Source organism: Pectinophora gossypiella, chromosome 5 (assembly GCF_024362695.1).
Source record: "Pectinophora gossypiella chromosome 5, ilPecGoss1.1, whole genome shotgun sequence".
Taxonomy (NCBI): Eukaryota; Metazoa; Arthropoda; class Insecta; order Lepidoptera; family Gelechiidae; genus Pectinophora; species Pectinophora gossypiella.
The window spans coordinates 7,124,633-7,142,450 of record NC_065408.1 but is presented as its reverse complement, the minus strand read 5'-3'; the positions used below and the strand labels follow the sequence as shown (position 1 = coordinate 7,142,450).

The 17,818-nt window shown below is 39.4% G+C and overlaps 1 protein-coding gene across 1 annotated transcript; it reads left to right on the top strand.

The window, feature by feature from the left end:
• The first annotated feature begins 337 nt into the window (after positions 1–337).
• Positions 338–17,602, top strand: LOC126366824 (rho GTPase-activating protein 39). The gene is made up of 22 exons (XM_050010116.1): positions 338–446; positions 633–723; positions 1,085–1,177; positions 1,497–1,625; positions 2,053–2,195; positions 6,289–6,412; positions 7,378–7,486; positions 8,130–8,239; positions 8,883–8,981; positions 9,585–9,721; positions 10,288–10,446; positions 11,297–11,442; positions 11,922–12,038; positions 12,621–12,779; positions 12,956–13,242; positions 13,619–13,825; positions 14,141–14,346; positions 14,708–14,900; positions 15,131–15,262; positions 15,724–15,964; positions 16,325–16,479; positions 16,886–17,602. The coding sequence occupies exons 1-22, from the start codon at positions 433–435 to the stop codon at positions 17,108–17,110; spliced, it is 3,276 nt and encodes a 1,091-aa protein (XP_049866073.1). The 5' UTR covers positions 338–432; the 3' UTR covers positions 17,111–17,602.
• The last annotated feature ends 216 nt before the right edge of the window (positions 17,603–17,818 follow it).

The window sequence follows — 17,818 nt, the reverse complement described above, 5'->3', positions numbered from 1 at the left end:
GAGAACGTAACCTGGAAAGTCCCTCATTTTTTTTTATCTTTATATCTTTCTAGGAATGTTAGGATATCATTATTATAATATTAATTTAGTTTGTTTACAGGTCTAAAAATATATTTTACTTCTTATATGAGGTCGATCATGCATGTCATGCATGTACAGTAAAGTATCATTTGTCCATGCTAGTATTCAGCTAGTATAGTATACACAGTGAGTGCTGCGGCAAGGCAACTCTAGCATCAATGAAGTAAACATTCAAAATGGATGGTTTCCTAAGACATGGCTGTATGGGCATAGTTCCCTTTGCCTTACCCTTCGGGGAAAACCTAAACAAAAAAAAAAAATGGATGGTTTCCTTTCGTTCATATTTTAGGTCAAATAAATTGTTTACGATGCCTAAATAAAGTTTAGGAGTGTAGTTTTAATTTTGTGAAAATGTCTTCGGAAAGGTAATTTGGTGCTTTTGTTTTGTTTAAATTATTGACAGATTGCTTTCGATATTCGTAGCTGAAAGTTGCAAAATCAATAAAAGTACGCGGAAATCGCTAATGTCACGCCCTGAATTCACTGTAATTTGGTGCTGTGCGATAGTCTCACGCGAGGTGGAGTTAAACGTTGGCGATGTTCTATTCCAGGGTAGAATGGGTGGAAATAATCGAGCCCAAGACAAAGGAGCATATGTATGCTAACCTAACAACTGGCGAATGTGTTTGGGACCCACCTGAGGTGATTTTATTACTTTCCTATTAACCCGGTCTTTCTGATGTCATTGACTGGTCTATCTTGGAATATCTGCTATTATTATCTGGATTTAAAGCTTCAAAACTTTGATAATGTTTAGATAATCTTACACTTCTGTATTAGGAAGTTCTTTTTTTATAACAACTGATAGGTATTTCAGTTTTATTTATTGCTTAATATTCTACTTTGCAGTAGACCAGACTATTCAGATACTTTTTACGTCAATTATTTCCTTTTCCTACAAGAAAATATTTTTTGTGCTATTATTCAAGCATATGTGTATGTTTTTACATAATGGTAATGTAATGTTTTATTGATTAGTTCATAACAATATATTGCATTCCAGGGAGTGAAAGTGAAACGAACAGACTCTTCACAATGGTGGGAGCTATTTGATATTAACACTCATAGGTTTTACTATTACAATGCTTCCACACAGGTAAGTAATCTATTAATTGGCTATTTAAATACTTTATGTGCATTCTTAAGAAGAATATTTAGAAATTGTCATTTTCCCAGCGAAAGTCATACTTATGAGCTTGAGCCATTTAAGATATTTGAAACAAGTAAAGATGATTAAAGAATTTCTGTAAATATATAATTGGCTTATGTTATGACTGTGTTTTGTAAAAGTTTGTTGATGATGATACCTTCTTACTCATACTTTAAATCTCATACAAGCCAGTGACAGACTATACAATTTATATACAATATAATTTGTCATTCGGCTGGTATTAAATAAAATGTTTTGATTACAGACAACTGTGTGGCACAGGCCAACAGACTGTGACATCATCCCACTAGCTAAATTACAAACATTGAAACAAAACACAGATCCACAGAAACGAAGAGAGACATCTACTCAGACCAATCAAGCTGCACCTCAGGTAAAAATAATGTTATTGGATCTTATTAGATTATATTTTATGCATTTATTTTCAATAAATATTTTTCTATAATAGGACTTTTGTAATGCTAAAATTTTGTCAGTTTTTAGTGTAACAGTTTCAACTTTTTTCAAGAAGATTATAGCTATGTTTTGCTGTATTTATAATATTCTGATGGAACAAAAATTAAAAACTAAATGGTAATTGTTTACTTGGTGAAGGACATTCAACAAGCTAGTAGAATGTTTACGATAAGATTTTTAACATTTAAAATTATTGTTATCTAAGTATTGAAGTATGCTTCATACCGATTGAGTGGAGGCCTGTGCCCAGCAGTGGAACATATATTAGGCTATTTATGTTATGTTACCTAACAATACAACATTTTATTAATATTTGGTGTTACATATAATTGCTCCTATTTTAGGCTCCTTCAGCAATAGACCCAGTTAGTAGCAATGGCAACAGTACAGTTGCGAGTGCCAGCAAACTCTCCCCGAGCAATGCCAAGAGTATCAGCCTCACCCAGACTAGCCCCGTGCGAACAAGAAGGTCGCATTACCATCACAGGTAGGTTTTACATAATATGACATACATATTAAAATAGCCTAATTTTCCAGATCCAATAGTTAAACAATTGGGAGGGGATCTTAAAGTGTGCGTCAAGCTAGCGGCCTCAAAAAAAAATGGGCACGAAAAAATAATTTGACCATACCAAAAAATAGTACTCTTATTGAAAAAAATAGTACCTGTTGTAAAAAAAATAGTACCATCACGGTTCTGGATTTATAGCCATGCTTTATTGCACTTGCTAGCTTGACGGTGAGCGAAATTTGGCGAGAGTTAACGACAAGGTCTTTCGCTTTGATTTAAACGCCAAAAAATAGTACCGAAATAGTACTCACCCCCTGCAAAATACCGAAAGTAGTACTTCAACGGTTCCAAAGTTATAAAGGCAGTTCTTTGATCCCGCTAGCTTGACGTTTTGAAAATACCTATTATCTGGGGAATGCTTGCATACTTCAGTTTGTAACTAATGTCAATAAACTCGTATGAAATAGTACTCCCTACCATCATAATTTGGATCTGATTCTCTTTGTAGAAATATGTCAAAAGTCATTATAACCTATGTCATACATTTATCACGACAAGTACAGTCAAGAATGTTGTCAGATTTTAGTATTTTTCCCCATTTTTGGGTAAAAATTGGTGAAGTGCCAGGGTTGTCAGATGAAAGTAATATCATTGTTGAAACTCTTTGAGTTATTCTACAAATACTGCAAATTGTTTATTAACAAACACTTCGATCCGTAACAAAGGTATAAATTATAAAATAAAACAGCAGATTAAAAATGTATTATGATGTATTAAAATCACAGATTGTTTTCGATAAGAACTAGACCCATGCAGCCATTTTCTATTAAAATTAGTGCATATGGGTGTATGCAATAGGAATTTTTTGTAATAGCAGCACTCTGAAGTGCAAAGAAATGGTAGGGTAGACCTCCAAAATGGCAATACTTACGAATAAATTGTGAGGTTATGTAATTGTCTACGTGACTGAATCAACAACAAATGTATGGCATAGGTTATGATGATTTTTTAACATTTCTACAAAGAGAATCGGATCAAAATTATGATGGTAGGGAGTACTATTTCATACGAGTTTATTGACATTAGTTACATACTGAAGTATGCAAGCGTTCCCCAGATAATAGGTATTTTCAAAACGTCAAGCTAGCGGGATCAAAGAACTGCCTTTATAACTTTGGAACCGTTGAAGTACTACTTTCGGTATTTTGCAGGGGGTGAGTACTATTTCGGTACTATTTTTTGGCGTTTAAATCAAAGCGAAAGACCTTGTCGTTAACTCTCGCCAAATTTCGCTCACCGTCAAGCTAGCAAGTGCAACAAAACATGGCTATAAATCCAGAACCGTGATGGTACTATTTTTTTTACAACAGGTACTATTTTTTTCAATAAGAGTACTATTTTTTGGTATGTTCAAATTATTTTTTCGTGCCCATTTTTTTTTTGAGGCCGCTAGCTTGACGCACACATCTTAAATGGACTTGATCAAATGGAACAAAAGCACTTTTGTATCATTATGGTTATAGTTACACACATATATACATAAGATCACGCCTTTTTCCTATTGGGGTAGGCATAGATCATGAAAGGAGATCATCGGATTTCGGCCCAGAAGTCAAAGTGCCGACCAAAAAATATTTTTGCTATATTCCGTTAGATCTTATCCGTCTGAGTATTTATTACTATGGCACCAAAGCTGTAGGGTCAATATCTTCGGTTTTATTCGAATTAAAAGAACTGTATTTTTCATACATTTTTGGTGAAAATGTAAAATGCCGGCCAATTAACAAAAATGGTATATATCCTTAGAACTTATCCGTCTGAGCATTTATTACTATGGCACCAAAGCTGTAGCGTCAATATTTTCGGTTTTATTCGAATTAAAAAAAAAAAACTTGTATTTTTCATACATTTTGGTGAAAGTGTGAAGTGCCGGCCAAGAAACAATATTGGTATATCCCGTTAAAACTTATCCATTTGACCATTTATTATTATGGCACCAAACGTCTATGACCATTATTTTGACTTTTATTGGACTTTACGTTTTAGTTTCTATGTGAAAAGTGCCGGTCAGCAAAAACACATGTCAAAACTATCGAGAAGATACCTGTAAACATTGTTCACTATGACAATAAACGTGTATGACCATTAGTTTGGCTGTTGTTGGATTTTTAAAACCTCGATTTTTGATTTATTTTGTTATAAAATAAAATATGACAGGCGCGTTATTTAAAGGATCGTCAGAATGTTTATTACTATGACATTAAACGTCTATGACCACTATTTTGAACTCAATTAGATTTCTCCAAAATCTGGAGTTTTCATAGATACCTACACTTTGGCGAAAAAAGTTTTATCTGGCGATAATGCAGGTAAAGGCGTAATATCGTGGTCGTCATTGTACACATTTTTATAAATCAAAAATAGGTTTTCATTTGACCACTTTCTCACCTGATGGTGATACACGCTTTAGAAGCTTATTTTTTTTTAAGAAATGTGAGGTACTGTGCTATATCGACCAGGACATTGTGATCGGCATACATGCAAAGTATAACTGCTCGACTCCTGTCTTCCCTAACAGCTTCTTCAGACGTCATGCCAAAATACGAGTTTCGTCACTAGATGGCAAGCTTATCTTTGGAGGGTGGTAACCATCTACGATCAAGATGAATCAATACCATAAATCAACCTAAACTTAGGCCGTAACGTTGAGTTGAATGCAAAAACTACAGCCAACGTCGTATCTAAAATCAGATAGTATTAATATAGAAGTTCACCTAACAACACACAAAACAATAACAAAGTATTTAGCTGACTAATAACTAGTCATTGGGAAAGCTTTGCTTGTTGTCATTGTTAAAATGTATATAAAAAAAGATTTTTTAAAAAGTCCAATAAACGCCAAAGTCTACATTTGGTAATATAGTAAAAAAATACGTTTCAAGTAATTTACCAAAAGATTTGACTTATTTTGTTTCGCTGACTGACATTTTCCCAGTTGAACCAAAACGGAAAGAGAGACGAATAAAAGTCATAATAATGGTCAAAAATGTTTCGTGCCAGATTATTAAATGTTCTAAAGGTCCTTTGTAATCCGCCGTACCGCATTTTTTGCCCAAAGCACTTTATTTTTAAACAAAATAAATAAGAAATCAAGATTTTTAAAATAAACTAAAAGCCAAACTAATGATTGTACACGTTTGGTGCTATAGAAAAAAATGTTAATAGGCATCTACTCGATACTCTCTACATGGTATTTTTGCTGGTCGGCACTTTTCACATTTGAACTAAAACGTAAATTCCAATAAAAGTCAAAATAATGGTCATAGATGTTTGGTGTCATATTAAAAAATATTGAGAAGCAACTATTAGACAGATTCGACGTATTTTTTTCGATTGCCGGCATTTTAACATATTAACCAAAACGGAAAGTCCAATAAAAGTCAAAATAATGGTCATAGAAGTTTGGCGCCATACTAATAAATGTTCTAGCGGTCCTTTGTAATACGCCTGTATCCCTTTTTTTCCCAACGGACATAATATTTTTTTTTACAAAATGTATGAAAAATCGTGATTTTTAAAATCCAATTAAAGCCAAACTAATGGTTACACACGTTTGGTGTCATAGTAAAAAATGTTCAGAGCAATCTACTCGAAAGGTTCGACACATTTTTTTTCTCTGGCCGGCACTTTCAAATTTGGGCCGGCCAAAGTATGGAGAGCCGATGATCTCCTTTCACTTACTACGATCCTGACACCACTTACACTTTTGCTTCTTCCACTCTGATTAAAATGTTTTGAAATACTCTACTCTATATATTTGTTTCTTTAGCTATGAATTCCTAAAATAATAAATACACTTTCATAAAACGCGTTATCGGAATAAGGGCGTGCATGCATATCATTGTGTAACTGGAATTTTAATTGTGGGAACAATTTGTGTATGCTCTACTCTACAGTGGAGTAGCGTGTATGCTCCATACTCCTTCGGGTTGATTGGCCTGCCCAGAATGTATAGGCTATTAACAAAGAAAGAATGTGGTTATTGAAGCTTGTATGTATTATCTATCAGGAATAGTGGTGAGGGCAGACGCGGGCGGCTGAGTGAAGATGGCACCACGCAACTTTGTCGTCATACCGACTCTGGGCGCTCTTCTGATAGCAGCATCAGCAGTGCGCAGCACAGAAGGAAACAAGTAACATACCTTCATATTTTTTTTTAATCTGATATGAAAAGAAGACCAGAAGAATATTTCTGGATTCTTGCAAGGACTCGGGATCGCCTACCTCTAGCATTCTCCACCATGTAAAGAATGCTCCATACCTACTCCGGTTGATTGAGGGGAGGCCTCTGCCCAGCAGTGGGACGTTTATAGGCTATTTACGTACGTACGTTACAGGATGTCTGATATGTTTTATAGCAAGTTAATGACTTGATGAATTGTTATCTGAGCTGTATTCATATTAAGTGCAAATGCAGTGCACATCTGTATGTAAGCACTAGATAAAGTCGTTAGATATTTAGATTTATATGTAAAGTGCTTGTATTGTTGATGTGCCGTTATATAAAATAATATGACCTATTTCAATAATTAAGTTAGTAGTGGTGGAAGACACTTCGCCTTCAGTGCTCATCTACGGGTTTAGGCCGTCGCAGATTGGACGCGTTTTCGAACAAATCCGATGTCCCGTCCGAACACAGAAACAATTCCAATCCCAACCTTGTTACTTCCGTAGCTGTTTTTGTAGAACAGTGTTAGAAACGCATCCAAATTCTGAACGGCTGTAAAGCGAGCAAACTGACAGTTCGAAATATGTATCGTTTTCGCAAGTTTAAAATATTTCGATTACTATATTTATAAACTTATTTACATAGCCAACAACATTACCCTTTACCCTAGAGACTATTCTAAATCGGTGATGTTATCTTACTACCACCAGATTGTCCGAAAGTAAGATGATCTGTGCTTCGGAAGGCACGTTAAGCCGTTGGTCCCGGTTACTACGTACTGATGTAAGTTAGTACGTAGTGGTTACATGAGCCATGCCAGGGGCCTTTGGCGGCTCAATAGTAACCCTGACACGTTGGTAATCCACCTTTCAACCCACACGATAGAAGAAAATCTTACTACTTAATCAACAATCAAACTTAACTTTATAGGAGATGAACGCAGCTGCATCCAATCCAAATCCAGTGTGCACTCCGCAACTGAGGAAGCGAAGCAGCGCCGTTCCTACACATGAGAGCGAGAAGTGGTCTCCACATTCAGGTATTATACTCAATTATAAAAAAAGACATCTAGCCTAAACCTTTGGACCTAGAAAACTAAATTTTTGCTCAGTTTCCCATTCTCATGTAAGTTAGTCAGTAAGCAAATATTTCCTTTTCATAAAGAAACAAAATTATTTAATACAATGAAAATTCCTTAAAAATATCGGGAAACCCAGAGACCTGGAGACATTCAAAAGTGTCTATGACTGGCATTTCATAATGCTGGGCAGTGGCATGAACAGTCCAAACTTAAGATTCTTTTTAGGTACTGCTTTCTACTGGCAAATAATGAACACAATATACTCAATGAAAATCCCTTAAAAATTATAACAGTTTACTTATGCTACGTAATTAAAACAAATAATAACGGGTTCTTACTGCGTTTGAAATTGGGATATGAGACTCCCGATATAATAATTTCCCGATGTAATATCCGGGAGTCTCATATCCCTATTTCAAACGCGGTAAGAACCCGTTATTATGTGTTTTAATTATGATAATATCCGCGTTAACTTAAAACAATGTATGCTACGTAAGTTTTGAGTTCACCGACGAGACAGTGTAGCGTCAGAAAATGAAGAAGTTATACCAATAATAATTCATGCAAAATGTACGGTTTTAACTTACTACTTATTACGCAGGATTGAACCGCAGTGGCAGTTTTATTTCGCCGCGCAAGGACGCCTCCGACGATTCCATGCACGAAAAGTACTTCAAATCTGTTGAGAGCACTCCTTTGACTAGACGCAAGGTAAACAGTTCAATATCAAACTCTGTACCATAGTCTTAGCACCGTTTTACGATACAAGTACATCCAAACATAATATTTTGAACTAGGATATTGTTTTCGAATGTTGTCCTTTTGGCCTTGTAACGGCCAATTTATTACCACATAGTAGATAATCGAATTTGGTTGCTATAATTTAACTTATATTCAAACCCACCACTTACAATACAATACAATACAAATATACTTTATTTCACCAAAATAAATAAAATATTTACGAAAGAGACTTATCTATGTACATGGGAAATGGCGGCCTTATCGCTTAAAGCGATTGCATCCACACAACCATAAGGCGAGGAAGTATAAACCAAAAGGTTGCGGGTGCAAACTAAGTACAACTTAGCAATAAATACATGCAAAATAATAAAAAAATGTATAATATAGTTATATATATATATATATATAATCGTATATATATATATATATACGATTATATATATATAAGCAACTCAAGAGCTACAGAATATAAACAACGTCACAACACATTTCATTACGAAAACAGAACCATTTATATTGACTATATTATAGTACCTCAATCGTAATATAAATGATAATCATTTTATGATGTTATTAGTGTATTGTTTTTTAATGTCTATTGGTTTTGCAGCTAAAACAACAGTCTGGTGGCGGATCCTCGTGTGAGTCTGCATCTCCCCAAAGTCCAAGCAGTCCACTACAGAAACCCCAACCCACGCCATACCTACAGGTACATATACATCCTGTTTTTATCGGATAAATAAAAAGCAAATTTAGGATATAGGAGGTATGAGATATGTGACCTAACCTGTATAGGGCTGGCTTTCCCTTCGCGGGTTGGAAGGTCAACATGCAGTCGCTTCTGTAAATAACTGGACCTATCTTCAGGTTAGGTAAGCGGACCCCATGTGGGAGAACGAGATAACGCTAGGGTGATGATGATGAAGTAAATATGAAGTAACATAACATACATACATATATTATGTATATACATAAACGGTATACGCCCCACTTCTGGGCACAGGCCTTCCCTCAATCAATCGGAGGGGGGTACTCGTTGGTGGAGGTGTTTTTACCAACTGCTTCATCATAGAATCACGGAATCATTTTACTTTTTTCTTGCAAATGTCCTTAACAAACAAAGGACAGTCTCTTCGCCAGCTAGGTTTAAGTCCTATGTACCTAATAGGGGCGAGCCTGTTGGCTTAACCAGGAACAAATTCCAGAAACCACGTGATATCAATTATCTATGATCCAAACATGAATTTGGTTTGAACCATGGAAGAGATTGCAATTCCTAAAGTTGATTTTTAATTCGTTGTTTTGTTGTCAGACGACAGCGGCCCGACCGTCCTTAGTGTCTTCGATATCGCTGGCCACAGACGCGGCGGGCGGTGGCGCGCGCGTAATGCACAGCCTCGAGCGTCCGCACCAGCTCTCAAGACACGCCCGGGAGCGATACTCTGACAGGTATAGTTTATCTAACATCGTATGTGTCGGCCACAGGTATCGCTGGTGTCGTGATATCGCTGGTGTCGTCATATCGCCGGTGTCGTGATATCGCCGGTGCCGTGATATCGCCGGTGTCGTGATATCGCTGGTGCCGTGATATCGCCGGTGTCGTCATATGGCTGGTGTCTTCATATCGCTGACCCAGAACTCTCGGAAGCTATACTCTTCACAAGTAAAAATATATCTAACATCGTAGCTAACACCCGTAACACTGGTATGGTCGATATCGCTTTCCATGGACACGGCGGGCTAAATGTTACGTATATAATATATTCTAATTGGCTTATCTAAGGTCAAACTAAAACAATGTATATGGGTGAGTTTCCACAATAGCGGAGACGAGAGGGAAGTACGAAATCGACATTACGTGAGAGGAAGCGAGAGGAAAGGCGCTCTGTCATTCTTTTCTCTCAAATCAAATCAAGTCAAATCCTGCATGTGTCCGTTTGTGTCTGCTCTCCGCTTTGCTGGAAACCCGCCCAATTACAATAATGTTCGATATTTATATTGTAATTGAACGCTAGGCACCTGGATAAGGATCGTCTCGCGGAGTTAGAGCGTATGGACCGGTACCCAGAGAAGCAGGCGGTGTACAGTGTGGACAAGCCCTTCCGCCAGACCAGTCTCGACCTGCGTCACAACGCCGCTTCCTCCAACTGGCATCCGCCTAGAGAGTTCACTAGGTAAGTTGGAAGGTGTAATTTTCACACTGGCTGTTTGGAAATACTGATATTATACGTTTGTTGGTTTTTACGTTTGATGTAAAGTAAAGTTTATTATTAGAAGACGATATAGTGCCTAAGATTGAGAAGAGAATGTTAAATTGGATTGGACACGTAGAGTGGATGAAGGATAATCTGATTACGAAAGCGGTATATAAAGCGAAGGTTGATGCTAGCTGGCTGGCAGAGGAAGACCTAAAGGTTCGAGAGGGGGATGCTTCAAACCGTGATTCTGAGTTGATATCAAGTGGAATTTCCTGTCGAAAAATTTATAAAAGAATTAGTGTTTTTTTAATTGTTTTCATTTCCATACTTTTGCGAGGGAAAATTCCATATGATATCAACTCAGAATCATGGTCTGAACCATATCTCAAAGTTTTCGTTGCGATGTCATTAACACCCTGTATACAAAAAAGGGAGAGTCAGGAATGAGGGATAATAAAAATGTCGCCAGTATGTTGGTATTCTACAGACTACACTTCGGGGAGTGTGCCCGCGATGTACAGGAGCTCATCCCACAATCCCCCTTTTGTCTTCGGACTTCCAGACGTACGGCCGGGTTATATCCCTATTTGGTGGACATCCCAACTATTCGCACAAAGCGCTTCGCATCTTCCTTCATTACGCGCACTGCTAGGGAGTACAATTCTTTGCCGTCTTCTGTATTTCCGAATGCATATAACCCGGGTGCTTTCAAGGCCAAAGTGAACAGGCACCTTCTGGGCGAGCTCCATCTTAGGCCTCGTCAGTGCCTTAAGTCTGGGGCCAAGACAAACCCATCAAAGCTAAAAAAAATGACATGTGATCGCAGACGTCAGCAAGCCGAGCCGGAGCGCTGCTCGTCCAGCAAGACGTCGGTGTCGTCGGGCAGCAGCAAGCACCGCACGCCTCCGCACGACACGCACCACAACTTCATGCGGCTGTCCTCAGCCAACGAACAGGACAACGTTGCCGCTGGTATGACACATCAGTAGGGCTATCATGCGCATCTTGATAAAATTGTCACGGTCATTTTATCGATTCTGAATTTCTGACGATATAATTATGTCGTTTTGTCGATTGGTGCTAATATGCGAACCCAAATAAGTCATGTCGTTCTGTCAAAATACGAACAAAATCACTTGGCACGCATGTTAGGGAAAAAATACAAACTTATCGATTTCGAATTTTTTTTAATCGATCGATAATTTTATCACGTTGCGCATATTAGCCCTGCAGAATAATATTAGCTCATACTTATATTTTGTTTTTATTTTTATGAGTAGCCTATTGTTCTATTTTTTTTTTGGCTTTGATCCAAATTTGTTTATTTTTATATACTTTTTTGCAGGACATTGAATGTAATTTTTTATAGTTCAGGGTACATTTTTCGATGGGGACGCGTCTAACAAAAACACTTTGAAATACATAATTAAGTTGCATGAATTGGTCCTCAGTAAACTACAAGATGAAATGCGTGAGCCTTGACCCGCCGCTGACAGAGCCCAACGTTCAGAAACACAACCAGCGCCTCGAGAGGACCACTACGCCCAAGGACCGGACTAAATCTCGACGTAAGATCTATGTACTTGTATTATAATTTGTTTGAGCGGTTTCCGATTGGAGTCATTCAATATAGCTATATAATCTAATCAAAGAAAAAAATCTAAAAAAAGCTGCGAAAGAACAGCTGATATAATATTGACATACTTATGCTTATTTTTTTCTTTTTCTATTTTTTAAACTACAGACAGTTCACAAGATTATGAGTAGGTCCATTGATTGAATAAAAATGTCAGGAGCTACAACCGGTATTACACCTCCTATATTATATTTTAGTTCTTTATTTTAGTTTCTTGCAGTTATTTCTTGATTTTTGAATTGGAGATGTCGTTAGAAAAGGTTAAGTACGATCTACTCTGAACCGGCGTTCGTATATGAAACGATTGATGAATGTGGAGGAAACAAGAGAAGTGTGTCAGGATCGAAGCAAATGGAATCCCATAGTTTCTGCTTACCCCGGTGGAAAATAGGCATGAGTTTATGTATATGTATGTGTGTATATCTTGTTCTTCCTAAATCTCTATCTTCTGGGATCTGGACAGAGGTCCAGCACTGGACGTACGCAGAACTTACGTAAGTCCTTGTTCCCCTAGGTCACAAGCGGCCTGTGGAGGTAGAAGAACAGCCAGCGGACGGCGAGGAAGAAGATGAAGAGGGTCGTTCTTCCCCCCTCTACTCCAACTGGGATCTGCGCGGCATGCAGCATCTGTTACCGCTGCAGGACTACATTCTACAGCAAGCGAAACTTTCTAGTAAGTCCAATTTGTTTTACTGGCATAGAACGGACCGGCCTCTGCAGTCAGGTGCTGGAGGTCCTGGGTTCGAATCTCGGTGGGAATCTATCACAAAAATCACTTCGTTTCCCTAGTTTGCATGGTAAAGACCCATCCAACCCATCTTGATCCGTCTAAACCGCAACTTGTTGCAGGTCGAGGTCGCTACGACGGCTCCGGTTCCGACAACGAGTCCGGGTCGTCCCGTTCCCGGTCACGGTCCGGGTCCGAGTCGCGCTCGCTGTCCGGCCACGAGCCGGACAACGAGTCGTCGGACGGCGGCGCGCGCACCCCGGACGACGACGACGGCTCCGGCGTCTACCTCCCGCACTCGTACGGACATCGCCCTCAAGACGTCGAGTATATGAACCACGGCGTGGCGTACTATAATACGTTCGTCGGCTTCGATAGAGATCGGCAGGCTTCGCCCGGTATACACAGGGTAAGATTTTGGGACACTTTATATTCCACTTATGTGAGAAACAAAAGAACTTAAATCAAAGTTAAAGCAAAATTTATTTTCAACATACTTTACGTAATTCTTAAATTAGTTCTAGACTTAAGTTACCTCTTAGGAATGTGTTATGGCTACGAAGAAGCGGCAAGATAACTTCTCAAAAATATGTTTTGTAAGGTACTTTTCAATTATATTTTACGTGTCATGATTATAAGAATAAAACATAGAAATTAGACTGTTATTAAATGTGCCAATTAAATGTGCACACAACATTTGCAGTATAAGACGTAGTCGTATATTATTTATTCTGGGGTTTAGGTAAATAATGTGTCAATGTTTGACGTTATTGTCCTGTTGCCAGACGTCGTCGCTGGGCGGCGGCGGGGGCGGGGGCGGCGGCGGCGCGGGGCGCGGGGCGGGCGCGGCGCCGCCCTCGGAGCCGCCGCAGCTGTACAGCCCGCTGCCCGCGCTCCGCGCCGTGGTGCCGGGCTCGCTGCTGCTCGAGCAGGACATCGAGAACTTCGCCAAAGACAACCTCAACTTCAACAAGGGCATCTTTAGGAGGAAGGTGCGTACGTCACATCACTAGCGCCCATACACGCGGCCAATCGTCTCGCAAACATTTCGATGCTTGCGCAGTGTAGTTGATGGTTTCTCTCTATCAGCGCCTGGTTTTCTCAAATATAATCGTGTCACACGACACTTTAAGCCAAGACTCGCGTCTACTTAGGCGTCCCAGGCCTGATGTCTTAAATTTGGTACCAGAGTACCCAATTGTCCGGCCAGGTACTGAACTGTTCTTTTACAAATACGTATGAGAACAGTTCACTACTACCGACTCCTGTCTTCTGAACGTTTAAAGAAAATATAATTACTTTTGTAGGCGTCGGTACGGGACATGCTTTCTTGGACGTCATCATCAATCAGCGCGCCGATGGTGGGCGCGGACTGGGACAAGGCTCACAAGAAGGCAGCCATCGATCTGTTCCGGCTCGTCCAGATCTACATGGGCGACCGCAAGGCCCGCCCCGGGATGACGCTTAACTCTGTCGCCCAGGATATACTGCACGCCACCTTTGCTAATGAAAAGTGAGTAAACACCACTACCGTTGAAGACCAGTCCATACATTCAATTTCAATTCGCCTTAATGTTTACTGTTTATTTATTTGTACTCTCTTGTGTAAGTCCTTTTTATTGCGTGTTTTGATTGTAAGTTATATCTTATGTGTTAGGTTGAATACTGCAGATGATGTCAGTAGGAAAGTTTTTTTAAACCTATTTTAATATCAAAGGATATTTATTATATCAAAGATTTTGACATAAATTCCATAGAGAAAAAGTAACATATCAGATTTTATTACAGCTGTTATGATCTTAGCCGTGGTCACGCTTGCCTTCATTGAAGTTATGGCGCTGTAATTGTAATCTAACACAAGTGTGACCGCGCAGACTCCGCGACGAGCTGTACGTGCAGCTGTGCCGGCAGACGACGGAGAACCCGCTGCGGGACTCGCTGCTGCGCGGCTGGGAGCTGCTGGCGGTGTGCCTCGCCTTCGTGCCGCCCTCGCCCGCCTTCCAGCCCGCGCTCACCAACTACGTCAACAGGCACCGCGACCCCGCCTTCGCTGATGCCTTCCCAGAGGTCTATATTCTCATTGTATTATAAGTTTGAATAAAAGTAAAATAAGCCTGTGGCTGACATACGTCATAAAAGCGGCCAAACATCGTACTTATTGTTACTAAATTCGAAAATAAGTCAAAACGAAAAATGCTATTGTTTTTTGATCATCTTAGACTGGCTTCTATTTCTAGATATGCATTTTATACTTTATCTTTGACCCAGTCAAATACCCAACTAACTTTTGTTTGTAGGTGGGTAAATGGCCTATCCATGTGCAAGTTTCTTACTACGCCGGGGTGGCTTGTAAACGGCTGGAGAGGATCGGCTTCGGCGGGAAGAGGCAGCCTAGAAAACCTACCACCGAAGATATTGACCAAGCTAGGGTGAGTATACTTGTAAAATTCAAACACAACTATTTGCTAATACTGATAAGTTCACACATAAACATGTACAAACACATACACTCTAATTCACACCTATGCACATACGGGATCCGTCAAGTCTTCAACACAGGTATGCGGACCCTGTGAAAACGGAATAACGTTAAGGAGACGGTATACCTTTATGATTATGTTTACATACTATTATTATTATTCTTCACTTGCTCCACAAGGCAAACTATTGCGCTAATTGTAACTGTTATTTTTTTACTCATATCAGGCAGACAGGCTAGGTCTAGATTGGGAACCTTCCTCTGCTCATTAATATCATTTTTTGTATGGTTTCCCAATGTGCCTTACGTATTGCTTTGTTGTATTTCTCAAGTTGTCTCCGCAAACGACATCCTGAGGTGTCTAGTTACGTCGTTTTCAAAGCTCTGCGACTTACCACACTTTTGTTCCAGATTCAAATATTCCGCCAATCGATGTTCGGTAACACGCTATCTGAAGTTATGGCGTTACAAAAGGAGCGGTTCCCGAACAGACAGTTGCCGTGGGTACAGACTGCGCTGTCGCAGCAAGTGCTAGCGCTCAACGGACGCGACACCGAGGGCATATTCCGCGTGTCAGCTGACGTCGACGAGGTCAACGCCCTCAAAGCCAAGATCGATAATTGGGAGCTGCCTGATGCTTCTACTTTGACTGGTAATCGATATCTACTGGTTTATATATCTGTTTGATTCTTCTTCTATCTTCATTTAACACATTTTAGGTAAATTTTAACTAAACTTTCATCTGGCCAGAATTCTAAGTTTTGTGATATACTTTAATAACTTATCGTAAAGTACGGGTGAAAGGTGAGAAAGTTGGCAGTATTTATAAAGCACCCGTGCTTTGCCTAAAAACGGATTTATAAGCAATTTGCATAACGTACCAGTATTATAAATTTTTTGCCCACAATGAAAGAAATCAAATGTGCTCGTCCGTTTCTTAAAAATCTATTTTCGGGTCTTCGAAAAACAGTCGTTACCTCAATTTGCTGATGATAAATCCGTCGTGCCCCAGACGCGCACGCGCCGGCCAGCCTCCTCAAGCTGTGGTACCGCGAGCTGTACGAGCCGCTGATCCCGGACGCGCTGTACGGCGCCTGCATCGCCGCCGGCGGGGACTTCGCGGCCTGCACGCGCGCGATACAACGCCTGCCTGCCATCAACCGACTGGTATGTATATGAAGGTTGCCTGGAAGAAATTGCTACCTCCGCAATGAGGCCGCCTTTTGTATCAATTTTTTGTCTGTAATTGTTCATGTAATGTGTTTCTTTTGTGTGCAACACAGAGTTAATATATTATGAAAAGTGATTTCGACAATGTCCACATCGAGAATTGAACCCAGATCTGGAGATCATGAGCCCAATGCTCTAGCCACTAAACCACGAGACTGTTTCTATTTGTACGCATTTGAATGACGTAATATTTATTACATTTAAAGTGTCTAAGTTACGGACGTCATTAGAGAGCGTAAAGTGCGGTGTAATTTACTAACGTCAGAAAAACCAGTCCAGTCAGTATTTAACTTAGTTGACATGTTAACCTTCCTTTTAATTAATATATTTTTGTTGTTCACAGGTACTAACATACCTGATAAGCTTCCTTCAGCAGTTTACTGCGCCGGAGGTGGTAAGTCAAACCAAAATGGATTCCGCTAACCTAGCAATGGTGTTCGCACCCAACTGTTTGCGGTGCATGTCTTCAGACCCGCGGATTATTCTAGAAAACGCCCGCAAAGAAATGACATTCCTCAAAACACTTATCACTAACTTGGACACATCCCACGTTCAAGATCTGCTGTGACCGATGAATCTCAGCTGTTACAATAATAATAACATTATGGAAAGGCAGACTGAATTTTAGAAGTTCGATACGAAATTGCGCCTGATTGTGCAGCTGTTCATTATTTAATATGCTCTTTTGGCGACATGGTTTGCCACAATGTGTAAATGTGGTGATTTAATTCATATGACACGTCGCCAGACGGATATAACTTCAGCTATTTTTCTAAGGACGTCTTACGTCACCGTTCTCGTTCGTCATCTTCGGACGTGACGGAGAAGTAAGCACCACATTAAAGGGATTTTCCGTGACTTTGACAAATTATATGAGCATAAGCTTTTTATCAAAAGCAGTATTGAGGACAAAAGCAAAGAAACTTTGTTGAACGATATACTTTCATAACCAATGTGTAATGTTTTAACACTTGAATGTATACCATATGCTATCATCTCTTGCAATCTAGTCTGTGTGATTTCCATTGATGTATCTATGGAGAATAATAAATTTATAAATGTTTAGCCACTTGACAGTCCAGGCGCACTAGCAAATCTAGCCTCAACAGTCCAGGCATTTCGAACTTGCGCGGCGTTCGGTGGGCGATATCGTGGCGTGTTATAAATAGGCTTGTAACTCAAAAACTACTGTGGCTATAATAAAGAAAATTCAGAAACAGCAAGCCAGATGTGCAATGATTCTAATTAGATAAAAATAAAAAAGATCACATTATAA